The following is a 27,601-nucleotide window of genomic DNA, read 5'->3' as shown; positions in this document are numbered from 1 at the left end:
TGTAAAAGAAATTTGCCCACCTTGGCTGGATTTAAAGCAAACCACCAAATCTCCAAAGGACATAATGGCTTGAGATTCAGAGATTTTGAAAGCTAGGAAAGTAACAGATTATTAAAATTTGTGTCTAATGACGTCGTTTTGTAGACTTTTTGGTAAACTATTTGTGCTTAATATTCTAAAAGTTTAAGTATTTCTGTGGAAAAAAAGCCTAAACCTTTAGGCGCAATGAAACTTTTCTCGTCGATTCTGACACCTTATCCAAACTGTTGATAAAAGCCTTATGTTTTGGGGCAAAGGAGAGAAACGTGGTAGGTTAGGTGTCAAAAATGACTGCATTGTATTTCTAAAACATTGACATAAAGAAAGGAAAGCGGAGCAAATAGTGTAAGGGTGTTTTATTATTAACTAAGGTAGAAATTATACATACTTAATATATGTATGACGAATTATGGGACAGATTTAAACTTTACAGATTGCCAATATAAGTAGAAAACATGTATATGTATTATTTCAGATGGATCAAGTCCGCCAACCACAACAACAATGGCACCACCACCAACTACAACAGCAGCGCCTACTGTGTCATCTCCAACACCACAACGTACCACAACCACTATAGCTCCATTCCGTGGAGTTTTGTCAAGTTGCAGTTCCAATAGCCAGTGTCCTGCTCAGGCTTCCTGCCGTGTTCGTTATCCTGACAGACTACTGTGTATCTGTAACGAAGGATTTGTGGCGTCAACCAATATGGCTGGTTGTGAAAGAGGTGATTGTTAATTTCTTTTGCTGCTGTAAATATCGAACAACAAGTTACATGACATAGCCTTTGTTTAATTAGTAATGTTGATGAAATTGAGTGGTTAACCAGCGCTTTTGTTATAATGTAAATTATTTTTTGTAGCTCGTTAGAAGTTTAAATCCGTTGGCTATATATGTAGGGTTCTCTATAGCCGAGTGGTCATAGCAGTGGCTTGGAAGCGTCTCACCAATGCAGTCACTGTTAGTTGAGGTAGATCTTATGCTGGTTTCCTCTCCGGACTCACCTGAAAAAGTGTGCAATTGACTGACAGATGACAATGTGTTTGACAACAGAGACATGCATGTCAGTTTCGGCGCTTGAATCGAATTGAATTTGCAGGTCATTTTAGCATTGTAACCGCGAATATCGTCATATAAATGAAATGTTCTTAACTACAACTTGGAGTTAATTAATTAAAGCAATAAATAAGTGAGTAAACTAAAGAATAAATGGATGCAGTGTTGTGCTGGGAGTGGTTAGAGATATTCTTGTCTTGTGAGATCTAGTTTTGTGTGACTAACATTACTTCAGTGCAGTGGGTGTTTGTAGTATTGGTTTACTATGTCTTTTGCTTTAAATCATCTATGACATGTCTAATATACTTTTTCCCCATTACAGCCGCCTATATTAACGACGTGTGTATAACGCAGTGTGCTGGCTTGTTTATGGTGTGCAACGCTTTGTCACGCCGGTGCGAATGTTTATTGGGCTATGTCATGGCTGGGGATAACCAAAACTGCGTTTTGCCGAGAAGAGGTCTGCTGGGAGAAGCATGCGGAGATGGTTGTGTTTTTGTTACAGAGCAAGAATGTGTGAATGGGGTTTGCACATGTATGTCGAATTTAAGACGTATGACAACGGCAGAGATTCAGGCCTTCAATAACCCTCAAAGACAGTGCATATCCAATACTTACACTCTAGGTATGAATGGTTTTTATATCTTTTATCAGCAAGATTATGCAGGTTTTTGAAAAACACAAAATTAAAAATTGAAAAATTCTGTGTCTAATTACCACGATTTGTCCACTGTGTTCTAAACGAATTGCCTTCATTGTTCTAAAAGTTTAAGTATTTGAGTGTGATATTAAGCTATACTTGTAATCGTATTGTGGTCTTTCCAGATTATTCTCAAACTTATCTATTGCGTTGGTAAAGGAACTATAGCTTATTGAGTAAATATGTCGAACCTTTGTAGGTTACGTGTAAGAAATGACACAATTGTATTTATACAACATTGATATAAGGAAAGAAAACGCACACCAAATTTTGTATCACCATTATAATATTAACTAAAATAGAAATTATATATGCTTAAAATATGTAACTGGCTTATCCCGGGGCTAGGGGGCTGTACATTCTTCACCTGGAATTAGATCAATAAGTTGAATAGACGAAGAGTTGCAATCAAAGCGCAACTGCGACATATTTTTTATTATCGACTACTTACATTCTAGCATGGTGCACGATTTGATTACAGATTTCCCCAAAACATATTTTGGGTCTTTCCAACACCATTGAAAACTGTTAACTGCTTCTCTTTGCATGACTCCGCCCTAATTTTGTACTTTATGTACCTTCTTTGGTAGTCCTTTGGTAGTTTGACTTAAACGCCATTTTGGTAATTAGCCTTGCGATTATTGACTGGGAACTTGGTTGACGGCTGTCTGTTTCGACGCATATGTCTACAAATTTTACATACATGTTAGTATTTAAGATTCATATTATTAGTCTATTTAAAATATTTCCGAGGTACGTTTTATGAAATTGGAACTAAAAACGAAAATGTCTATGGTGTTTTTTAGACGGATCATCTCCATCAACAACAACATCAACTGTTAATGTACCAAGAACGACGTCCCAAACCACTGCCCCCGCAGCTTTGTTTAGGCCATGTACTGAGAGCTCTGGCTGTTTAACTAACGGGGCTTCTTGTAAAAGAAGAGGCTGTGACGGTCTGATTTGCTACTGTGACCTAGGTTTTCTGCCCAGTTACGATTTTACCTTTTGCGAACCAGGTAAGAAAAGTGAAAAAGGACGATTTCTTGCAATTTCATATAACTGAACTTTGATCCGTGTCTAGAACTTAAACAAACTGAATGTTTCCTATAGTGTGTAGGATTGGTGTGTTGAGGCTGTTTGGATAATACACTGTTGTAGGCAATATCTGTGGATTGTACTCAATTCATTTAAAACCTATAAAAGTTTGATAATTACATTTTTTTTATGTTCTGAGGAAAATTTCTACAAGGTTCTGTCTCACATTTCTTATTAACTTACTGTATTTTATGTATTTTTTGGCGAGACTACTTCCTGGATAACAACTGAAATGGAATCAGGTGAAAGAGAATATTCACAAGTGTTTGTTCAATGTTCTTTAAGCCAGAAACGTTATAAGAAACAACATTGTGTTTTTTCATTAAAGGATAGCAGTGGAATGTAAGACTAAAGTTTGCCTTAGGCAAATCAGTCTAAACGAATATAATTTTTCTCCTCAGCTGCCTTCTTAAACGAGACTTGCGTGACACGATGTAGTGGATTGCACACTGTGTGTGATCGGAATACCGAGAAGTGTGTTTGTGAGCAAGGCTTCTCTCCGAGCGCTGGTGATAAAGACTGTACTGAGGATGGAAAAGCTCTCTTGGAAGAGCCGTGCACTGTTGACAATTGTGCCCTCTCAACTGAACAGACTTGTGTAGAAGGAGAATGTAAATGCATAAGTGGAAAACGCAAAGCAACAATAGCAGAGCTACACGCATACCCTGACGTTGACCTTCAGTGCAGAGACATCGGCTATTTTCTAGGTTAGCATCTGTTTTATTTGTAATGTCACATAAGTATTTTAATTTTAACAGCGTGAAAATAAAATAGAAATGTTTATTTTGCCTGTCTTAATGGCAATGTTAACTATAGCACTGCTTTTCATCTTTCAGAACAATGTGACGAAAAAAATTTGCAACAATTTCCAAGGTTTGATTTTACACTTATCGGACGAACAAGTCCAGCTACAACAAGAAGAACAACGGCGGCAGTACCATTCGTCGCTATTTTGTCAGCCTGCAATGAGGACAGTGACTGTCCTGTCGATGCTTCCTGTATGGTGCGCTACCCAGACGGATTACTGTGCATCTGCAACGAGGGATACATAGCATCTACCAATTTGGCTGTTTGTGAAAAAGGTTATTGTCAATTTCCTTCGTTTAGTGTTAGCAAGTTTAACAAACTTATGTTTTAATATTTTTTTTTCTTTATATCCAATTATAAGGCTTGACGACTTTGCGGCTTTCTAACATTGGTTTGCTACTTCTCTTCATTTGGAAAAACTATGGCTTGTTTAACACTGATTTTTCTCTTTTACAGCCGCCAATAATTACGGCGTGTGTATAACCGAGTGTGCTGGTTTGTTCACGGTGTGCAACGTTCTCTTTGGCCGGTGCGCGTGTTTGCCGGGTTATGTATCAGCTGCGGACAACCAAAACTGCGTTTTGCCAAGAAGAGGTCTGTTAGGTGAGGCATGTGGAGATGGTTGTGCATTCGATACGGAGCAAGAATGCGTGAACGGGGTTTGCAGGTGTATGTCAAACTTAAGACGCATGACAACTGAAGAGATTCGAGCCTTCAATAATCCCCAACGTCAGTGTATAAGCTGGACGTACACACTAGGTAAGGATGACCTTCGTAATTGGAAGTACCTGTTCTCGTATGAATACTGGTATATGCATACTATTAACTAGTAGTGGTCGCCAGGATCGATCGTTGTTATTCAGTAATGGGTACGCTGACCATGTGTTACTTTTAAGCAATCCATGTAAAGCAAAGGCTGTAAAAGAAATTTGCCCACCTTGGCTGGATTTAAAGCAAACCACTAAATCTGCAGAGGACGTAATGGCTTGAGATTCAGAGATTTTGAAAGCTAGGAAAGTAACAGATTTTTAAAGTCTGTGTCTAATGACATCGTTTTGTAGACTTTTTGGTAAACTATTTGTGCTTAATGCTCTAAAAGTTTAAGTATTTCTGTGGAAAATTAAGCTAAACCTTTAGGCGCAATAAAACTTTTCTCGTCGATTCTTACACCTTATCCAAACTGTTGATAAAAGCCTTATGTTTTGGGGCAAAGGAGAGAAACGTGGTAGGTTAGGTGTCAAAAATGACTGCATTGTATTTCTAAAACATTGGCATAAAGAAAGGAAAGCGGAGCAAATAGTGTAAGGGTGTTTTATTATTAACTAAGGTAGAAATTATACATACTTAAAATATGTATGACGAATTATGGGATAATTTTATTCCTTACAGGTTGCCAAGATAAGTAGAAAACATGTATATATATTATTTCAGATGGATCAAGTCCACCAACCACAACAACAATGGCACCACCACCAACTACAACAGCAGCGCCTACTGTGTCATCTCCAACAGCACAACCTACTACAACCACTATAGCTCCATTCCGTGCAGTTTTGTCAAGTTGCAGTTCCAATAGCCAGTGTCCTGCTCAGGCTTCCTGCCGTGTTCGTTATCCTGACGGACTATTGTGTATCTGTAACGAAGGATTTGTGGCGTCAACCAATTTGGCTGGTTGTGAAAGAGGTGATTGTTAATTTGTTTTGCTGTGGTAAATACTGAAGAACAAGTTACATGACATAGCCTTTGTTTAATTAGTAATGTTGATGAAATTGAGTTTTTAACCAGCGCTTTTGGTATAATATGAATTCTATTTTGTAGATTGTTGGAAGTTTAAATGCGTTTACTATATATGTAGGGTTCTACATAGCCGAGTGGTCATAGCAGTGGCTTGGAAGTGTCTCGTCAATACAGTCACTGTTAGTTCAGGTAGATCTGATGCTGGTTTTCTATCCTGTCACACCTGATAAAGTGTGCAAGGAATCGACAAATGACAATGTGTTTGACAACAGAGACATGCATTTCAGTTTCGACACATAAATATAGTTGTGTCAGCCGACCTTTTTAGCCATGTAACCGTGGCTGTCGTCATATAAGCGAAAAGTTCCTGACTGCAACTTAAAGGATAATTCAAAACAATAAATAATTAAATAAGTAAACTAATTAATAAATACGGATGCAGTGTTGTGCTGGGAGTGGTTAGAGATATTCTTGTTTTGTGAGAAGGTGATTCGATTTTGGATGGCTAATACTACTTTAGTACATTCAGTGTTTGTAGTATTGATTTCCTAGGTCTTTTGCTTTAATTTATCTATGACTCATCTATTGTGCCTTTCTCCATTACAGCCGCCTATATTAACGACGTGTGTATAACGCAGTGTGCTGGCTTGTTTATGGTGTGCAGCGCTTTGTCACGCCGGTGCGAATGTTTATCGGGCTATGTCATGGCTGGGGACAACCAAAACTGCGTTTTGCCGAGAAGAGGTCTGCTGGGAGAGGCATGCGGAGATGGTTGTGTTTTTGTCACAGAGCAAGAATGTGTGAATGGAGTTTGTACGTGTATGTCGAATTTAAGACGTATGACAACGGCAGAGATTCAGGCCTTTAACAACCCTCAAAGACAGTGCATATCCAGCACTTATACTCTAGGTATGAATGTTTTTTTTTTTCATTATTATCAAGGGTATGCCGAGATTTTGAAAGACACTGACGTAAAAAATAAAAAAAAAACATTCTGTTTCTAATAACGTTGATTTGTCGACTTTTGACGAAAATGTTTACTGATACGACGAGTCGCAAGTTTCTTATCAGGACGGAAATAGATGATTCTTACGTTTAATTCACTGGCCTCCGTGGCTCAGTTGGTTAGCGCGCTAGCACTGCGTAATGACCCAGGAGTCTCTCACCAATGCGGTCGCTGTGAGTTCAAGTCCACCTCTTGCTGTCTTCCTCTCCGGTCGTAAGTGGGAAGGTCTGCCAGCTACCTGCGGATGGTTGTTGCTTTCCCCCGGGCTGTGCCCGGTTTCCTCCCACCATAATGCTGGCCGCCGTCGTATAAGTGAAATATTCTTGAGTACGGTGGAAAAACACCAACAAATAAATAAATAAATGAACATGTTGGATCCATTTTGTTTGTGAAGACATATATAGGTTAATAGAGATAAAGGTTAAACATGGCAGGTTGCATGTAAGAAATGATATGTAACCTGAACACAAAGAAAGAAAATCGCATTAAATGTTTCAACACTTTTTTGTATTATTAGCTCAAATAGAAATGACTTACATTTAAAATATTTTTGACTAATTGTGGTACAGTCTGTGGATTTTGATTTTGAACATGATGGTTACATTTTGTGTCGATTCGTACATTTTATTTTACGAGTTGTTTTTTGAGCCTATAGTTTATTTGACGATTGTAACATATAGCTGGTTGGCTCCATGTAAGAACTGGAAGTCTTGAGTGGATTGTGTGAATTAACTGCCCTGTCGACGGCAGTGCCCCTCAAATTAGGTGTAGCCATTCAGAAAGGGAGCTAAAAATACCGAGGTATTATCCGACAGCATAAGTTGTTATGTTAAAGAGAGAAAACCGGTGACATCTGTGGATACCCTGTGAAGATAAAAACATAAATTTTGTTGTTGAAGTATTGAGATTTTTCAGACAATTCTTACTATTACTTCCTGCTTAGCAGACAATAAATAATAGCTTTATTTCTGGGTTTGTTTCGGTAACAGAAAAAGCCAGATAGCTGTTTCGAGTAATGCATAATGTGGGACTTGTGGGATAACGAAAAGCACGTAATCCTTTATGCCTATAATTTAACTTTACAATCTTCGGCGAGTGGAATCAAATGCATGAAATATCTGTAACTGCCGAGGGTCATAATGCTTTGACACGGTGACGAGGACTTGTTTGTCCAGCATCGAAGAAATCTCGACCATGCGGAGTGGAAACAGCTATCCACTGTCTGTTTAACCAGAAACATATGTATAGCCTTTGTATAACGTTTACCATTAGCTACATGTATTTGTGCGATATGTATTTGCGCGATACGTATTTGATACATAACATGGAATATAGAACTTCAATTTTTTACAATAATACTAAGCGTTTAGCTTAATATGTAATTGCTACACTACATGTGTAGAAAGTGAATTCAAACTACAGTTTCATAAGAAGAGCATAACTGCTCTATTAACTAAGCTACAGTAGAATTCCCACTGCAAAGTGGTGGCATAAGCACTGGAAAGATGCTCCTGGTATGTTGTCAGTGGAAAAGTTTGTCAGTATTGCTGGCTGACTGTATCAGCAACAAAAGTACATTGTGTGTCGAAATTAGAAAAAGTTATCTCCCTTTTTTCATGTACGCAAGTTTAACTCGCCTCTGAGCTCGGATGAAACGGAAGTTAGCGACTGGTTACTAATTTCCGGTTCCACAACGAGGCCGTCGCTTACCGCTGTATATTTGTTTATATAGAACACATTCCTGAAGTGTTCCGTCTATTGAGTGGTATAAGGATTTCAGCATTCCACCGTTCCACCTTTGTCCACCCATCTGTCTGTCTGTCAATCGGTTCGAACGCTCGCGCGTCTGTTTGTCTATTTGTCCCACATACACAACCAAAGATATAATTCTGATACGTACCATGTAAATGGTGACACAAGCACCATTTGTGCCACTCTAGAAAGACAATATGTCCTGAGAGATCATATATATATATGAACGTTCCATCCAATTTTGTGGGTAAATATGGGGTCTTCATGTTTTCTATGACCCTTAATTAGGGCCATCCAACTTGAATGCAATGTCCACCCCTGTAAAGAGACGGAATCGCATTAGTTTCTTTTGCGGCGCTCTAAATGGCTATAGAATCTGTTCAAAGGTCCTTTGTCGTGCACGCAAAGCCTAGTTCAGGTGAATACAATTGGGTCTTTTTGTCTTTATAGACCCTAAATTTGCCTAGATATACAGTGAAAGATTAACGTCTAATATTTACAATTTAAGTGGTTCTGGTGACAAAAACTGCAATCAGTGCCACTGGAGAAAGACATGTGTATCAGGAGAATTCAATAGATGAACGATCCATCCACTTTCAAGTGGGTAAATATAGGGTGTTAATGTGCTCTTCACCCATCGTTTTCCTATCAATACTTCAGGAGAAGTGAATTTGAAATCACATTTGTTTTCACGTGTCGCTCTAAAGTGCTATTAAACCTCTTCAAAGGTCATCTGTGGTGCACTCCAGTTCATGTTTAAGACAATAAATTTAAGACAATAAAGGCTGAGTTGACCCCAAAATGAGGCAGATATGTAGTAAAACATTAACGTCTAATATGTACAATTTAAATGGCCCTGGTGTCAAAACCACGACTTGTGCCGACATTGTGTAAGAGACAGATTCAATATATAAACATTCTATCTGGTTTTTATGAGGTAAATATGAGGGCTTGATGTTGTCTGTGACCCTTAATTAGGGCCACCCATCCTGGACGTCCAATCCATACCTTTGAAGTAAGAGCTACAGAGTCACATTAGTTTCTCTTGTGTCGCTCTAAAGTGTCATTAGATCTCTTCACGTCCCTCTGTCGTGAACACCTGTAGAACTTGATGAAAATAAATTGGGGTCTTCTATCTTTATAGATCCCCAAATGAATCGCGTTTAGAACAAAAGATTCGAGTAGAATATGTACAATTTAAATGTTTCTGGTGACAAAACGGCAATATGTGCCTCTATAGAAAGACACTGTGTACCAAAAATATTCAGTATATGAACGATCTATCCAAGTTTTAATCGGTAAATATGGAATCCTCACTTTCTCAATGACTTTTGATTAGGACACCCACTTTTATGGTTCTATTGTTCCTGCAAAGAAGTGGCTATGGAATCGCATTAGTTTGAGTAAATCTGAGACATCTTTGGATTAGCAAAAAGACCCCATTTCTTTGGCCTCAGTTGTATCTCTCGCCACGATATGGCTGAGATATCGCCGATGAGGCGTTAAGCCATAATAATTCATTCGTTCATGCATTCAATTTGGTCCTTCGTGCACAACAAAGGGCGTTAAATTTAAGTTTCATTTTTAAACTTGTTTGTTCGGTGGTTGTAGTCATGGGCACTTTGTAAAAGATTAAGGACTTAGCAAACCAAATATTTGCATATCTGCATACTTATATAGGGTGCACTTTTGGTTTTGTAAGGCTCTCCTATTTAAACATTTTCATAAAGAGTTAAAACAAAACCCTGCATTAGGATAAACTGACACGAGGCCGAATTTCACAGATCAACTATGATTACCTGTAAACTGCAAGCATCAAACTATTGCTATTGTTCTTCCTTTAATCTTGTCTATTGAATACTGTTCTTTTTCAGATGGTTTGCTTTCTACAACGACGGTAGCAACAATATTACCTTCTATACAAACCACGAAGGAGAGTGCAGCTGGAACCATTAGTGTTACGTTCGCTTGTCAGGTGGATAGTCAATGTCCGGACAATGCCTCTTGTCGTCTTCGATACCCGACCGCACAGATATGCTACTGTGACAGAGACTACGTGTCTTCCACAAATCTGGCTGCCTGTGAACAGGGTGAGTATGAACATATGAAAGACTTGCATTGCTTTAATGTTATTGCACTGTAGGTTAAATGTAATGACACGGCATTCTGAATAATTCTAGAATAGTTACAGTTAATAAATTGCAGTTAGCATTGCTGCATTGTTTTTACGTAATTCTGACAAAAAAAGATGAAGAACACAAAAACGATCACATAATCAGACGAAAGAGCGTCAAAATTTAATTGCTAATATATTTTTAATTTTTTTTGTTTCTTTGGATGAGAAAAAAATTATTTGAAAATATATTACATGGTGAGTATTTGGAGCCACCTCTTGGCATTTATCGTCTTTGCATAGTGATGTGTTAAATGAGGACATGATGGTTGTTAAATCAATTTATTTGAATGCAAATTTGTTGTTTACATACAAACGCACGCGTTTAATCTGATTTATTATAACATTTGTGAATATATTAAAATTGTAAATAAAATCCAGGTTGGACCCATTTGTTAGGTGAAAAGACTAAATTCTAGTGGGAATATATTTATTAAACATGTGTTACATCCTTATTTATAACATTATTGCGCAAAGTCAATATATATCACGATCTGGTCTTAAATACAATAGCCATCATACAAATATTATTTTCAAGTGCTTTTTTTGAAGAGGGAAATCAGAATTAAAATTGAAGACGACATTTACATGTAACTAGCCACACTTCAAACTGAACTTGTGTGATTTTTATTTCTTCTCTACCTATAAGCCATTGTAATTTGCCGCTGTTTAAGTATTGACATGAAGAGTATAACCATGCCTGATGTAAACTGAGAAGAGGCTGTATATTTCACCGGTTACGTGTGGCCATCATCACAACCAGCTGTCATGCTGTAATCACTGTTCTGGTTTTACTTTCTGTGCTGTACGTCTTTACTTACAGTGTCGCGGAGAGGACCCAGTGATCACAATGCACCAAAAACGCTGTAATTGCCGTTCTGGTTTTACTTTCTGTGCTGTACGTCTTTACTTATAGTGTCGCGGAGAGGACCCAGTGATCACAATGCAGCTGTCACGCTGTAATTGCCGTTCTGCTTTTACTTTCTGTGCTGTACGTCTTCACTTATAGTGTCGCGGAGAGGACCCAGTGATCACAATGCAGCTGTCACGCTGTAATTGCCGTTCTGCTTTTACTTTCTGTGCTGTACGTCTTCACTTAGAGTGTCGCGGAGAGGACTAAGTGATCACAATGCAGCTGTCACGCTGTAAATGCTGTTCTGGTTTTACTCTCTCCGGAGTACGCCTTTATTTGTATTGTCGCGGAGAGGACTCAGTGATTGCTTTCTCTCTCTGTCCTTCGACCCGTCAGTGGCACAGTCTGAATTGGCTTTTAAATGAGTCATTCACTTAACAAGGTCAACTTGGATGTTGCAGCTATTAAAACTTCAGTTGCTATTCGCATTTCGGTTGCTATTCGCGACAATCATTTCTTTAGTCAAGTCGTTGAGTCGGCATCAACCTTTTGCACAGTTGTGGCCGTTATGGCGAATTTATTTATTTATTTATTTGATTGATGTTTTACGCCGTACTCAAGAATATTTCGCTTATACGCCAGCGGTCAGCCTGGGAGGTGGGGGGGGGGGGGAGAGTTAAGATGGGAGGAAACCTGGGGAAACCCACCACCATCTGGAGGTTGCTGATAGATCTTCCCACATAGGGCCGGAGAGGGGGCCAGAATGAGCTGGACTTGAACTCACGACGATGACTGCATTGGTGTGAAGCTCCTCGGCCATTGCGCCGTGCTGGCAACCTCTCGGCCACGGAGGCCTCTGCTATTGCGAATTAAAGCTTGTTAACACACACATGTTGTTGATCCATCAATAAAACAAATGCTACTCTATCTAAATCATAAACAGCAAAGGGACAAATATTGAATAAATTGAATTCTGACCTTTCAGCCGCCTATGTAAACGAGATTTGTATCACAAGATGCTATGGATGGAATACAATGTGTGACGCGAGCACGAAACGATGCGTTTGTTTGCCTGGTTATTCTCTGTCCACTGGTGGCAAAAGCTGCGTCCTTCCTGGAAGAGCACTGCTGGATGAACCCTGCCGAGATGGGTGCCTCTTTGAAAAGGAACAAATGTGCGTGGAGGGAACGTGCAGGTGTAGGTCAGGTTTACGACAGATGACTGACGAAGAAATACGAGCGTTTAACAACCCAAACCAACAGTGTATCGATGAGTCTTTCTCTTTCGGTAAGTCATGCCGTAAGGCGAACGTACATTGTATTTACTGATACATGTTGTCAGGTAATTTCTATTATCATTCTCACGCGTTTTAGGAAAGCAGGTGTTATTACTTGTACACAGAGTGGCATTAATGGTTATACGTACATTGTGCTTAGTGTATTACTTGTACACAGATTGGCATTAATGGTTATACGTGCATTGTGCTTAGTGTACTATTTGTACACAGATTGACATTAGTGGTTATACGTGCATTGTGCTTAGTATATTACTTGTACACAGATTGGCATTAATGGTTATACGTGCATTGTGCTTAGTGTATTATTTGTACACAGATTGGGATTAATGGTTATACGTGCATTGTGCTTAGTGTACTATTTGTACACAGATTGACATTAGTGGTTATACGTGCATTGTGCTTAGTGTATTACTTGTACACAGATTGACATTAGTGGTTATACGTGCATTGTGCTTAGTGTATTACTTGTACACAGATTGGCATTAGTGGTTATACGTGCATTGTGCTTAGTGTATTACTTGTACACAGATTGGGATTAATGGTCGTACCCACGTGTCCCAATACCATGGCGGCTAGAATTACGGTGAGAGAAAACCAGGCAATGCCTGGAAAAAAACTCAGAACCATCTGAGGTTTGCTGGTAGACTTTTCCACGTGCAGGCAGAGGAAGTCAGAATATGCTCGACTTGGCCTAAGCTCTTGACAGCACATTTCCCTTCAGCACAAACGTTTATTCGAGCCGGGTCCAATGTTGGGCTAGAACCCTCGTGCTTTCGCATGTATAATATAGGTGCCTCTAATCATTTTCAGCTCTAATACGGCTATACTTCTCGTGTTCTTCCGACGGTCAGTGCCCTATCCACGCCTCGTGTAAGTACCGATTCCCCGGGGGACAAGTGTGTTATTGCGACGCCGGATACGTGTCGTCACTGGATGGATTGCGATGTGAACCCAGTAAGTTGGTTGACATAGTTTGTGTGTTGCAAGCTCAACAACAATTTCTAATGCACCCAGCAATCGCAACAACAACTTTAAAGAGTGCACTTTGAGATAAAAGTGTACCTGACTACTCGTGTATGTGAACAAATGTTGATAACAGTGTTCGGGAGCCGCGAAATCCATAGAAAACAGGAAAACCAGCAAACGAGAAAGTTACATTTATTATTTGAGACAATGGTGGGACCATTGTTACCTTAATGTTTGAAACACATACTTCCTCGTGAAATAAATGTGTGTACAATAATTGTTCACTGAATCCTTTCTTTGTAAGGTTTTTCTCAAAATTTGTCCGTGTTTTCATGACAGGCAGATTTATCAATAAAAGCCACTGACTCGCTCAGTGTAAACCACCGCTCTGTGTTACACACCAGACAAAACCCCCGATTTAAAGCCACAGCCGATTCAGATGTAGTTGGATGGAAACCTGTGAACTCATTGGTCAAGAATGAGTGGGCTGTAATGAAAACAACGCTCTTTGCAAATAACTAAACAAGATTGAAATTTGAATACACTATCGAAAGTCTTTATTGTTTCAATGAAAACTTATTATCTTTTCTCCCGCACATTTTCCCGCTTTCTTTATCGAGTACAATTTATTAGTCAGACATGGCTTTCTGGAATCAGCTCCCTGTGTTTTATGTGTTGGAAATGGGCCCTGCCCCTGTCGGTTAACCCTAACGCCAACCGATGGTCTGCGATGGTATATGAAGGTATGACGATATATAGATATGTTTATCAAAGTGAACGGCTGTGTCAGTGAATTGAGCTGTCCTCTGTTTCCATTGCAGTCGCTCGCCTGTCCGAAGCCTGCATCACGCGATGTGGCGGGTTTTTTACCACCTGTGACTCCAGAACTCGTCTGTGCACGTGTTTACCGGGCTACATTCCATCTGCTGATGGCATGAACTGTGCGCGCACTGGACTCCCTCTGCTAGGAGAATTATGTCTCACGTCATGTCTCTTGTCGGATGAACAGCGATGTGTGAACGGGAGATGTGAGTGTCTAGAGACAATGCGACCAGCAACAGACGAGGAAAGACAGGCGTTTAACAACGAGACCTTCCAGTGTCGACCAATTAGTTACTCTTTAGGTAAGATGTGCTTAGTAGCCTGCAACACAGGTGCGTGCAAATAGCAAATAGCTATCGCATATGTGCATGTCAGTAGCTTAAAACTAGCGCACAGATACATGCCAGTGGCCATAAACTAGCGCACAGATACATGCCAGTGGCCATAAACTAGCGCACAGGTACATGCCAGTGGCCATAAACTAGCGCACAGGTACATGCCAGTGGCCATAAACTAGCGCACAGATACATGCCAGTGGCCATAAACTAGCGCACAGGTACATGCCAGTGGCCATAAACTAGCGCACAGGTACATGCCAGTGGCCATAAACTAGCGCACAGATACATGCCAGTGGCCATAAACTAGCGCACAGATACATGCCAGTGGCCATAAACTATCACACAGATACATGCCAGTGGCCATAAACTAGCGCAGATACATGCCAGTGGCCATAAACTAGCGCACAGGTACATGCCAGTGGCCATAAACTAGCGCACAGATACATGCCAGTGGCCATAAACTATCACACAGATACATGCCAGTGGCCATAAACTAGCGCACAGATACATGCCAGTGGCCATACACTAGCGCACAGATACATGCCAGTGGCCATAAACTAGCGCACAGATACATGCCAGTGGCCATAAACTAGCGCACAGGTACATGCCAGTGACCATAAACTAGCGCACAGGTACATGCCAGTGGCCATAAACTAGCGCACAGATACATGCCAGTGGCCATAAACTAGCGCAGAGGTACATGCCAGTGGCCATAAACTAGCGCACAGATATATATCAGTGGCCTGTACCTGACGTGCAGATGCATTTCAGCAGTTTATAACTACCATACAGGTGTATTTCAGTAGCTTATAACTATCGTACAGATGCATGTCAGTAGCATATAGCTATCGTGCAGATGCATGTTAGCATCCTATAACTATCGTACAGATGCATATCAGCACATTATAACTGTCGTACAGCTGTATGCCAGTAGCTAAAAACTATGGCACAGATACATGCCAGTGGCCATAAAATAGCCAACAGATACATATCAGTAGCCTGTACCTGACGTGCAGATGCATTTCAGCAGTTTATGACTACCATACAGGTGTATATCAGCAGCTTATAACTATCGTACAGGTCTATGTCACCAGCCTAGAAGTATTGTAAATACATGTCAATACCTTTTAAACTATCTTACAAATACATGTTAGTAGCCTGTAACTATCGTACAGACACGTCAGTATAACTATTACTTAGGTGCAAATCAGTAGCTTATAACTATCATTCTGATACATGTCAGTGACCTGTATCTATCGTACAGGTACATTTCTGTAGCTCATTACTATCGTACAGGTGTATGTCGGTAGTTTATAACTATCGTACAGGTGCATGTCAGTAGCATATAGCTATCGCGCAGATGCATGTCAGCGTAATACTGCATGTAAATATCAGATATGATGTAACTTTTTGTTTCCGCTTTGACACTTGTTTCAACCTTATTTGTGTCGTGTGTATACAGATGTCATTTTATGTATAAATTCCACGCTATGCTTGCAGTTTAACAGTCCTTACATTCTCAATCCCCTGTTGCTGTTGCTTTTTTAGTCCCCTTGTACAGCCCCTGTTCCTGTGGATGTCAATGCCCGATCAACGCCTCGTGTAAGAGTCGGTACCCTGATGGAATGGTCTGTTACTGTGATGCTGGATACGTGTCCTCTCTGGATGGGTCTAGCTGTGAACCAGGTATGGCTTATTGTGTGCTCTCAAGAATTTGTCACAAATTTGAATCTATGTATTAGATATCATATTAATTTATTTATGTATTTGATTGGTGGTTTGCGCCGTACTCAAGAATATTTCACTTATACGACGGCGGTGAGCATTATGGAAACCACGACTATCCGCAGGTTGCTGACAGACCTTCCCACTTACGGCCAGAGGGGAGGCTAGCATGAGCTGGACTTGAACTCACAGCGACCACATTGGTGAGAGGCTCCTGGTTTATTATGCTGCGCTAGCGCGCTAACCAACTGAGCCACGGAGGCCCCGATATCACATTAAAGACTTAATTATTAAAGATTAAATAGGTGGAAAATTCAGAGATTAAAAGCAACGTTCTGAACGGTTCTGGTTCAGCATTTCTGAAGTCATAGCATGCAAGAAACAGTAACATGAAAAGCAATGTCAAGAGCCCATGTAGTGGATACTTAGTCCACCAGCTGAGTGAAAATCTTGTTAGTAAGTAAATTAATAAATTTATCTTGATTTGCTTGCCAGTTGCTCGCCTGTCCGAAGCCTGCATCACGCGATGTGGCGGATTTTTTACCACCTGTGACTCCAGGACTCGTCTGTGCACGTGTTTACCGGGCTACATTCCATCTGCTGATGGCATGAACTGTGTGCGCACGGGACTCCCTCTGCTAGGAGGAGTATGTCTGACGTCATGCCTCTTGTCGGATGAACAGCGATGTGTGAACGGGAGATGTGAGTGTCTGGAAACCATGAGGCCAGCAACCATCGAGGAAAGACAGGCGTTCAGCAACAGAAACTTCCAGTGTCTGCCAACAGGCTACGCCTTGGGTACGTACATGGGTACTTGGGTAATCTTTCTAGGCCAGCAGGAACGTCTTTTGAAATAATGATAAAATATAGGAATTCAGTGCAATTGGATTGCTTGAACTGCGCAAAGGTTTCGTGGCCTTTCGCCATCAGGCATAATTTTTATTATCGCCATCTGATATTCTAGTCAAGTAGACGATTTGAATACTGATATCACTCAGTCGCCTGAAAATTGTCAGTTGCTTCTCTTTGCATGGTGCCGTGTATGGACTTAATATGCTTCCTTCGTTCTTTAGAGGTTTGTGTCATACGTCTTTCTGTGAATTGGCCTCGTCCTTATTGGTGGACGACCGGTATACGAATGTCTGTTTCGACGCACAGTTACATCTGATATATACTTCAGTTAGGTGTTTTCTCTGCTTTTAAGTGCAGGGTAAGCCTAACGGGTGAGGAAATTTATAGCCATTACTAATAATTGTATTACTTAATTATAACCCAGTGGGCCTCTGTATAGTGGTTAAACGTGTTTGCTTTTCAATCGCTAGGACAGCAGTCAGTGCCAGAATTGCACCGATGGCAGTCAGTGCCCTTGTCACCTTTGCTACGTGTACATAGACAGTTCATGTTTTCAGTATGTGATCTTTTTGTAGGAGGCATTTTCTCGTTCCAGGCTTGCACGTGTAACGGTCAGTGCCATTGTTACGCTTGCAATATGGATAGAGGAAATTTATGATTTAAGTATGTGATTTTTTTTTGTAGAGAGCATTCGCCTGTTCCACTCTTTGCCCCTATGACAGTAAGCGGCCTAATCCCGGTTTTTTTGTATGTATAAAGGGGATTCATATTTTTTGGAATTGATCTTTTTGTAGGAGGCATTCGCCTTTTCCAGACCTGCACCTATGACAGTCAGTGCCCTTGTCACGCCTCCTGCCTCGAAAGGAGTACGGACGGAAAGATCTGCTATTGTAATAGCGGTTACATGGCCTCACAAGATCATTATACCTGCCTTCCAGGTAAGCTTCAGGTTTTGAGCACAAGCTAGTAAAATGTGTATATTTATTTCTTTGATTGTGCTTTTCGTGCTCAAGTTTACTTCAATTACACGACGGCGGTCAGCATTATGGTGGTAGTAAACCGGACACAGCCTGTGTAAAGTACGACCTGGGGTTGAACTCACGTATTAGTGAGAGCTTTTTGGATAATGGCGCCAAGCTAGCGCGCTAACCCCCTCGGCCAAGGAGGTACTTGGTTGTAGCTTCCGGATTTTTAAAACTGTTGTTATAAAAAATACCAGATTTAACTTAGGGGCAAGTTTTCAAAAGTTGTACTTAGCTTAAACAAATTGTGTTATATTATATTAAATATGAGCTGAACTGCTATTGTTAAACTTTGACTTTGGAGAACTGCATGGGTGGGGCTATATATTATTTTTTAATTTTTTTCGTTAAATATAAAAAATGTTACCAAATACAGGTATTACTTTCGGACAACTGGGCCTAGAGGTCTTGCATTTCCAAAAGCTGGAACTTTTTTCAGCTGTCTTCTTTTTTTTAACTGCTTAACTATTTTTTTTATTCCCGTTAACTTTGTGTCGATTTTTTTTTCGTTTTTTGTTGTTTTCTGTTTCCAATTTTTGTCCATTCTCATTTCACCCTTTTGCTCTGTTCACTGCAGCTTTCAACGGAAAACTCTGGGCCTCTCTTTAATATAATTATACGTAAATATGCAGCACCTGCAATAGGGCCGCACTGAGTTATCTCCCTTGAGGTCACTCTTTTGATTAAAGTGTGCGTTTTTAGGAGTAAGCTTTGATTAGATGGGACCTCAGAAAATGGTTGATGACAAGTTTCGGAGTCAAAGGGGCATAAGCCAGTTGAAAACCTAGTTTAAAAACAAGTTTTAATTTTGTGACTCTATAATGAACGTTGTGTTTAATTTTAATGGTGGTTCTCATTAAATACAACCGACAGTTCCTCAAATGCTGTGAAATATTGTATATTCAGTTTAACCTTAATTTAAGTTTATTTATTTATTTATTTATGTATTTATGTATTTGATTGGTGTTTTACGCCGTACTCAAGAATATTTCATTCATACGACGGCGGCCAGCATTATGGTGGGTGGAAACGGGGCAGAGCCCGGGGGAAACCCACGACCATCCGCAGGTTGCTGGTAGACCTGCACGTACTGCCGGAGAGGAGGCATCTTAAGCTTGACTTGAACTCACAGCGAGTTGAAAGTTTAAGATCTCTCGACATTTCTATGATTCTCAATGGCTGATATCTTATTTTACGGTTTGTTCCCCGGGATTGGTCACTAAAGACCTATTGTTGCCTCACCTTGGGCACAGCACTGAGAGGTTGGAGCAAGGAAACAAGACTGGTTGGCCCGGTTTCCCTTCATTCATTTGAATGAGTGGGGTGTCATGTTTGGTGTCTTTGGCGTGATACCTTAGTGTCGACAGCAATTTGACGGCATGGATTCACCCTTTTACAAGAAGATAAAGTATATGGACACACCTAGTCGTCAAATAACTCAATAATTGTTAGGTACGACGTTACACCCAACAATACATACTCATATGCTCTCACTGTTTGACATTTGTGACAATAAACCGTGGATGACACTGGTTTACACAATGTTAAAATAGTGCCCAAGCATGTATGTCACGTGGAAAAGTTCGTTGGTGACTTGCCATAGGTCGATGGTTTACGCAAGTTAATCCAATTTCCTCCACTGATAACACTATCCAATTTCGTATAAGTGCAAACATTATCGCGTTAAACTGCAATCAAATAAATAAATGAAACTACATGTGGGTATACTTTCCAGCGTCGTACTATGGGCAAGTCTGCGTATCTAGATGTGCCGGTCTGTTCATGACGTGTGACGTGGCAACTCGTAGATGTGTGTGCAATACCGGGTATAGTGTAGCTGCTGACGGCCGGAACTGCGTCATCTTTGAGTCGGCACTACTGGGAGGCAGCTGCAAGTTCATAACTCAGTGTTACTTTGCACAGGAGCAGGTCTGCGTGAACGATACCTGTGTCTGCCGAAGTGGTTTACGACCGTCGACATTCGAGGAAATCCGGGCGTTCGACAACGAAAGTCCTCAGTGTCGCTCGGTGTCGTATGCTCTGAGTAAGCTTGTATTTATAATTATTAGTAGTAAAGTTGTTAAATGGGGTATACCAGAAACTTTTTAACAGAAATACATATTCACTATTCAAACATGTATCTTATGTTCTCTATTTACCAAGAATAGCTCACATTCATAAACGTATACACGTGAACAGATTAGTCATTGGTTAAAATATTTATCTTGCTCATACAGGAACTCTGGCCCTCTTTGCATCCTGCACATATGATGGACAATGCCCAACTGGGGCTCAATGCCTGGAGAGGAGACCGAACGGAAGGATCTGCTACTGTAGTTTTGGATACATGGCTTCACCGGATGGACTCACGTGCTTACAAGGTGGGTTATAGTTTAATACACACTTCGACACAAGGTGCGCGAGAACAACATAGTGCTACACTGCAAGGACTATAACTTGAGTAGGTTATTAAAAGTGGAACGCATCGCCTATGAAAATTAGAAACAGGTTTACCAGCAAACACCAGATGGCCATGGGTTTCCCAGAGGTTCTGTCCGGTTTCCTAGAAAATTGAAACATTGAGAATGTTCTCAAAGATGGCATTAACTACAAGGAAATAAATAAATACCTGGAGTAAACACAGGACGTCGGCGTTTGTTACTGGTTTGTAAAAGTGTGGTTATATTCGAGAAGGGAATATTGATATTATAATTAAAGACGTACAGCACAGAGATTAAAACCAGCGCAGCGACGACAGTGTGATAGCTGGTAAATGGCTACACCTAACCGTTGAAATACGGCCTGTTGTCAGCTTACGCCCGATAGGGTTTTAATATAACTGTTCAAGCCAATGCTTAAGAGTAGCAATTTACACGCCCCCTAGCACCATGACTTAAGAAGCAGAATTAGGTAAAAAAATGCAGTGATTTTAGTTTTAAAAAAATGAGATTAGATAAATTATTAATAAAATATTAAGAATAATACTCAGTGATGTTAACTGTAATATTTTTGACTTTGTAAACTGACTTTGTCTTTATATCTTTACGGAGCGATATCGTTGTGAAGACAGAACCATATCTGCACATCTGGAAAAGATCGTTAATATTTTGTCAAGTGTCGGTGGTTTATCTTACGTCAGTATGCTTTTCTCCCCCCATTAAAGGGATATGTGCTCTGTGTACTTGGAAACTTCTGGAATATGAAGTCAAACAACTAGGATGGTTAGCACGCCAGCGTGGCACAGTGACCTAATAGTCTCTCACCACAGCGGTCGCTGTAGGTTCAAGTCCAGCTTATGCTGGCTTCCTTTTCGGTCGTACATGGGAAGGTCTGCCTATATCGGGTGGATGGTCGTGGATTTCCACCGTGCTTTCCCCGGTATCCTCCCACCATAATGCTGGCCGCCGTCGTATAATTGAAATATTTTTGAGTACGGCGTAAAAACCAGTCAAATCAATAAATGAGTCAACTAAATAAGCAAAGATGTGCTAATTATTTCTTCAAGGCATTTATAGTGGCCAAAATTCCTTGAAACACTCACGGCATCCAGTGAGAGTATGGCGCCAAAGGACAATGATACAAACATTTTTTATTTTGTTTGCATTTCAGTGGCTTACTACGGCCAGGTTTGCGTGTCTCGATGTGCAGGACTTTACATGACATGCGATCCAGACACGCAGAGATGCGTGTGTGTCGCAGGAAGCCAACCGACAACGGACGGGAGAAACTGCGTTCCAGACGGGTTTGCACTTTTGGGGGGAAGCTGTGTTACCAACCGGTGCCTCTTTGGCAGCGAACAAGAATGTGTAAATGGAAAATGTACATGCATCAGTGGACTTAGACCAACATTAGAACAAGAGATTCGGGCGTTTAACAACGAACTTCCGCAGTGCAGAATGGATAACTATTATCTGGGTACGTTCACAAAGACTTAATATTGCCATTTCACACTTTGTCTTATTGATAGCGTAAGTTAGTTCTTGGAATTTAATGAAATAAAAGTATATTTAAGTCGGCGTTTTATAAGAATCGTGGCCTACAATTCCAGCACATGAATACAATCTACAAATTCGATTGCAGTAACCACAGCGCTTTTCGCTGCATGCTCCCATGACAGTGAGTGCCCCTACCATGCCTCCTGTCTAGAGAGGCGGCCTGATGGGAAGATCTGCTACCCCGACGCCGGATATATGTCCACTGTGGATGGGCTTTCCTGCATTAGAGGTAAAAAAAAAAACCTAACATGGCAATGGTCAGGGAGTTGGTCTGTTTGTGACAGGATGGCACTTTACAATGAGCTTTTGTTTTGGTTATTTTGAACATTTTTGCCATCTTTGGTTGCCATCATTTGGTAGCCATCAGTTGGTTGCTATCAGTTGGCTGCCATCAGTTGGTTGCCATCAGTAGGTTGCAGTGTTGAAGTTTGTCATCTTAGGACAGAGCTAGTACAAAGGCATTGCTATCCAGATCTGGACTTAAAGCTGAAGGTCAACAATTTCAGTTGCAGAAATATGAACAATCTAGAATTGAAAATTATTATCATTTACATGATGGTGAGATAAAAGAAAATCGTTGGTCTATAAAAGTTGATGTGAACTGTTTTTCCAAAAATCAGTACATCTTATTAAAACTGTTCTGGCCAATACATCACAATATGTCATACTGTTAAAAGTGGAATACTAGTATATTGCAGAGGTAAAACTTGCTTTAAATTCTCAGAGCAGAAATGTTTATAAAGGGGTTCTCAGCTGTATATAACCAGTTACTCTGTCGGGTGGAATAAATAAATAAAGTGTCAACAAAATAGCAATGCCATTTCTCAAAGCAAGATGCAATACAAATTACCAAAGAACAAGAAAGTACACAAAATACAAAATTATGGCGAATGCATGCTGTAAAAAGCATGAGTCAGTTGTTTTCATTGATGATAAAAAGACGCAAGTCGAATGAATTAAATCAGTTTTCAAAAATTGTACAGTGTTGTCGATAATATATGTACAAAATTCTTTTTTTTCGGACGACATGGAACCAGCATAAATTTTGAATTTAAGACGACATTTTTCACATTTGAACAATTCCTTCTGATTTACACCGGCAAACTGTAGTCAGACTGTACATCAAATATATTTAAATGTATCATTATAAATATTCACTATTGCTGTATCAAACCGGATTAAATTCCTAATATTTCACAGTTCAACGAGTGCTTTTTATTCACAGCCGCATACTACGGACAAAACTGTGTGTCAAAGTGCGCCGGATTATTTATGACCTGTGACGTCACGAGAAGAGTGTGCGTGTGTAACACCGGGTGCAGTCTCGCAGCTGATGGCAGAAATTGTGTGCCAGACGGATCGGCTCTTCTGGGAGGGGTTTGCTTAGTGAAGAGTTGTTATTACAGAAACGAACAAGAATGCGTCAGCGGCACCTGTACTTGTCGAAACAGCCTGAGACCAACGACTCCGGAGGAAATCAGAGCTTTTAACGGTGAAGTGCCGCAGTGCAGAGCTATTGGTTATTACTTGAGTAAGTTGACTCATTTTTTGCATCATAGCATTTTGAGTCATGATTATCACCAGAACATCTAGAGTCATTCTAGACAAGTGATGTCTAATAAATTGCAGGTAACATAACTGCGCTCTTGCTTACAAGATTCTGTTCAGTGCCAGCGTTTAAGTTGCTACTTCTAAGGCCTGTAAAAAGTTTCTTTATTTATTTATTTAATTGATTGGTGTTTTACGCCGTTCTCAAGAATATTTCACATACGACGGCGGCCAGCATTATGGTGGGAGGAAACGCTCGACCATCTGCAGGTTGCTGGAAGACCTTCCCAAGTACGGCCGGAGAGGACGCCAGCATGAGATGAACTTGAACTCACAGCAACCGCCATTGGTGAGAGGCTTCCGGGTCAGTACGCTGCGCTAGCGCGCTAACCAACTGAGCCACGCCCCCCCACCCCGCTAAACGTGTATACAAAAACGTCGGCTCATGAAGCTCAGTATTATATTATTTCTTCCGTCGTGTGTCGGATTAATAAACATTATTGGGTTTGTTTCCCACAGCAATACGACAGTTGTTTACGTCTTGTACCAGTGACGATCAATGCCCTCTTCAAGCTTCCTGTCTGGAACGAAGGCCGAATGGAAGGATATGCTACTGCAATAACGGATACATGGCCTCTACTGATAGGTATCAGTGCATACAAGGTAAACACTGCGTACATCTAACTATATAAGAACGATTGATGGCATTTATGAATGTACCGTAATTCGTCAACCTGTTCGATCACCTCTACAACCCGTATTTTGAAAATTTCTGAGAGAACTATCGGGTGTAAAGAATTAATTATCTCACTTTGATAAGGCTTGCATCTTTAATGACACGAGCAAATCATTTTCAGCGTCAGTTTCCTGAAAATTATATGCATAAATTCCACTGAAAAAAGTGTTTTAGTGGTTGAATAGGTTGAAGATTTATGTAAGTCTATTCATTCTAGCGACTAAATACTTGGTGTGTTTCTTACGACCTACAAAGTGCATTTTCGAGTATCGAAAAATTCCATATCCATATCACCCAATGATGATGTCACGAATCTAATTTTATAGGTCACTGCTGGGTCAGTGCACAGGCGCATTCCTCATTTCTGCAATAGGCGATAATGACTGTGCCCAATGTGCCAGATACTATGCCAAAGAGGAGCATACCACTTACCATGTATAGTCGATAATTATTTTTGTCTACTACACAGTCATTATTTAAAGGCAGAGAAAACAAACAAAACTTGAACGAAACACCATCACAAGAACTATGATTTGTGTTTTACGCCGTACTGAAAAATGTTTCACTTATACGACGGCGGACAGCATTATGGCGGGCGGAAACCGTGAAGAGACCGGACACGACCATCCACAGGTTGCTGGAAGACCTTCTCACGTACGGCCGGAGAGGAAGCCAGCATGAGCTAGACTTGAACTCACGGTGGTAAACACAAAAACATAATAGTTACTAAACATAGTTTTGTGAAGAATAACCACCAGCACATGTTTTCAAACTGTAACAGAAATGTGTTTCAATGCGAAACACTTACTTTTAGTGTGTATTGTTTTTTTGACGTGTAATATCTGTTTCTTCGTAACCCGTGTAAGGCCATAAATGATATGTTCACAAATGTCTAGTTTGATGTACAACATCATTCATTTTGTGGCATAATGGTATTTTGATGATATTTGTTTTGTTTTCCTCAAATCTGTGTCGGTCAATACGTGATTTATTCACAGATGTCTGTACATCTAATGCACATTAACTTCAATCACACAGAGGCGTACTACGGGCAGCTGTGTGAATCTAGATGTGCCGGGCTATACATGCATTGCGATACAACCCGAGGCATATGTGTCTGTAACGCCGGCTCTAACTTGGCGAACGATCGTAGAAACTGTGTTCCGGTGGGATCGGCTCTCCTTGGAGGCAGTTGTAATGTCAACTCGTGCCTGTTCGCCACGACACAGGTATGCGTGAATGGTACGTGTGCATGCCGTAGCGGGATGAGGGCTACCACTGATGAAGAAATACGTGCCTTCAACAACCAACTACCACAGTGCCGAATCAACACCTACTATCTGAGTAAGTTGTGCATAAAACAACCACTTGGTTGTTGCTTGGTTCATTTGTAACTGCTTGTGTGTAAACATAAAGTTTAAATTTGCCGTCGTATAAATAAAACATTCTTGAATACAGCGTAAAACACCAATGAAATAAAAAAAATAACTTGTATAGGTAATATTTATGAATATTGTGAGGATTGCCCTAGTTGGAACTCTACAACCAATTAACTCTTTGCCGGATAAATATTTAGAAATATTGTGAAGATTGCATTAGTGGGAGCTCTACAACCAAGGAACTCTTTGTCTTGTAAACATTTATAAAACTTATGAAGATTGAATTAGTGGGAGCTCTCCAACCAAGAAACTCTTTGCCTAGTAAATATTTTCGAATATTGTGAAGATTGCCTTAGTGGGAGCTCTACAATCCAGGGACTCTTTGTCTGGTAAACATTTATAAAACCTATGAAGATTGCATTAGTGGGAGCTCTACAACCAAGGAACTCTTTGCCTAGTAAATATTTATAAATATTGTGAAGATTGCATTAGTGGGAGCTCTCCAACCAACGAACTCTTTGCGTAGTAAATATTTATGAATATTGTGAAGATTGCCTTTGTGGGAGCTCTACAACCAAGGAACTCTTTGCCTAGTAAATATTTATAAATATTGTGAAGATTGCCTTTGTGGTAACTATATTTCCAAAGAACTCTTTGCCTAGTAAATATTTATAAATATTGTGAAGATTGCATTAGTGGGAGCTCTACAACCAAGGAACTCTTTGCCTAGTAAATATTTATAAATATTGTGAAGATTGCATTAGTGGGAGCTCTCCAACCAAGGAACACTTTACTTAGTAAATATTTATGAATATTGTGAAGATTGCCTTTGTGGTAACTATATTACCAAGGAACTCTTTGCCTAGTAAATATTTATGAATATTGTGAAGATTGCATTAGTGGGAGCTCTACAACCAAGGAACTCTTTGCCTAGTAAATATTTATAAATATTGTGAAGATTGCATTAGTGGGAGCTCTCCAACCAAGGAACTCTTTGCGTAGTAAATATTTATAAATATTGTGAAGATTGCATTAGTGGGAGCTCTACAACCAAGGAACTCTTTGCCTAGTAAATATTTATAAATATTGTGAAGATTGCCTTCGTGGGAACTATATTACCAAGGAACTCTTTGCCTAGTAAATATTTATGAATATTGTGAATATTGCATTAGTGGGAGCTCTACAACCAAGGAACTCTTTGCCTAGTAAATATTTATGAATATTGTGAATATTGCATTAGTGGGAGCTCTACAACCAAGGAACTTTGCCTAGTAAATATTTATGAATATTGTGAAGATTGCCGTAGTGGGAGCTCTACAACCAAAGAACTCTTTGCCTAGTAAATATTTATGAATATTGTGAAGATTGCCTTAGCGCGAGCTTTATAACGGAGGAACTCTTCCTTGCAGGAACCACAGTCCTGTTTACGGCCTGCTCCTATGACAGCCAATGCCCTTACCATGCCTCATGCTTAGAGAGAAGATCCGATGGCAAGATCTGCTATCCTGACCCCGGTTATATTTCCTCGTTGGACGGGCTTAGCTCCATCAGGGGTAAGTAGCTATAGAGCATTTCGCGGTATCAAGACCCTCCTTTTGACTGTCCTATTTCCATTTATGCGAAGCCCTCACAAAGGCAGGGGCTAGAAAATCTACCAACACGTGCAAACTTTGTGTTTAAGGCTGTGAAATGTTATTTG

General features: G+C 40.2%; 1 protein-coding gene across 1 annotated transcript in view; it reads left to right on the top strand.

Moving 5' to 3' along the window:
• Positions 1 to 27,601, top strand: part of LOC135462466 (multiple epidermal growth factor-like domains protein 6) — a 43,864-nt gene that overhangs the window by 9,399 nt on the left and 6,864 nt on the right. The window contains exons 11-27 of the mRNA XM_064739691.1: positions 5,132 to 5,383; positions 6,044 to 6,346; positions 10,070 to 10,285; positions 12,207 to 12,509; positions 13,330 to 13,473; positions 14,307 to 14,609; positions 16,194 to 16,331; positions 16,866 to 17,168; positions 18,017 to 18,160; positions 19,980 to 20,288; positions 20,482 to 20,625; positions 21,854 to 22,159; positions 22,325 to 22,468; positions 23,465 to 23,770; positions 24,307 to 24,450; positions 25,562 to 25,867; positions 27,312 to 27,455. Coding sequence (XP_064595761.1) covers positions 5,132 to 5,383; positions 6,044 to 6,346; positions 10,070 to 10,285; positions 12,207 to 12,509; positions 13,330 to 13,473; positions 14,307 to 14,609; positions 16,194 to 16,331; positions 16,866 to 17,168; positions 18,017 to 18,160; positions 19,980 to 20,288; positions 20,482 to 20,625; positions 21,854 to 22,159; positions 22,325 to 22,468; positions 23,465 to 23,770; positions 24,307 to 24,450; positions 25,562 to 25,867; positions 27,312 to 27,455 — 3,909 coding nt within the window. The remainder of the gene's footprint in view (positions 1 to 5,131; positions 5,384 to 6,043; positions 6,347 to 10,069; positions 10,286 to 12,206; positions 12,510 to 13,329; positions 13,474 to 14,306; positions 14,610 to 16,193; positions 16,332 to 16,865; positions 17,169 to 18,016; positions 18,161 to 19,979; positions 20,289 to 20,481; positions 20,626 to 21,853; positions 22,160 to 22,324; positions 22,469 to 23,464; positions 23,771 to 24,306; positions 24,451 to 25,561; positions 25,868 to 27,311; positions 27,456 to 27,601) is intronic.

Source organism: Liolophura sinensis, chromosome 2 (assembly GCF_032854445.1).
Source record: "Liolophura sinensis isolate JHLJ2023 chromosome 2, CUHK_Ljap_v2, whole genome shotgun sequence".
Lineage (NCBI taxonomy): Eukaryota > Metazoa > Mollusca > Polyplacophora > Chitonida > Chitonidae > Liolophura > Liolophura sinensis.
Note: the sequence above shows the minus strand (reverse complement) of the source record. Positions and strands in the feature narration are given on the sequence as shown.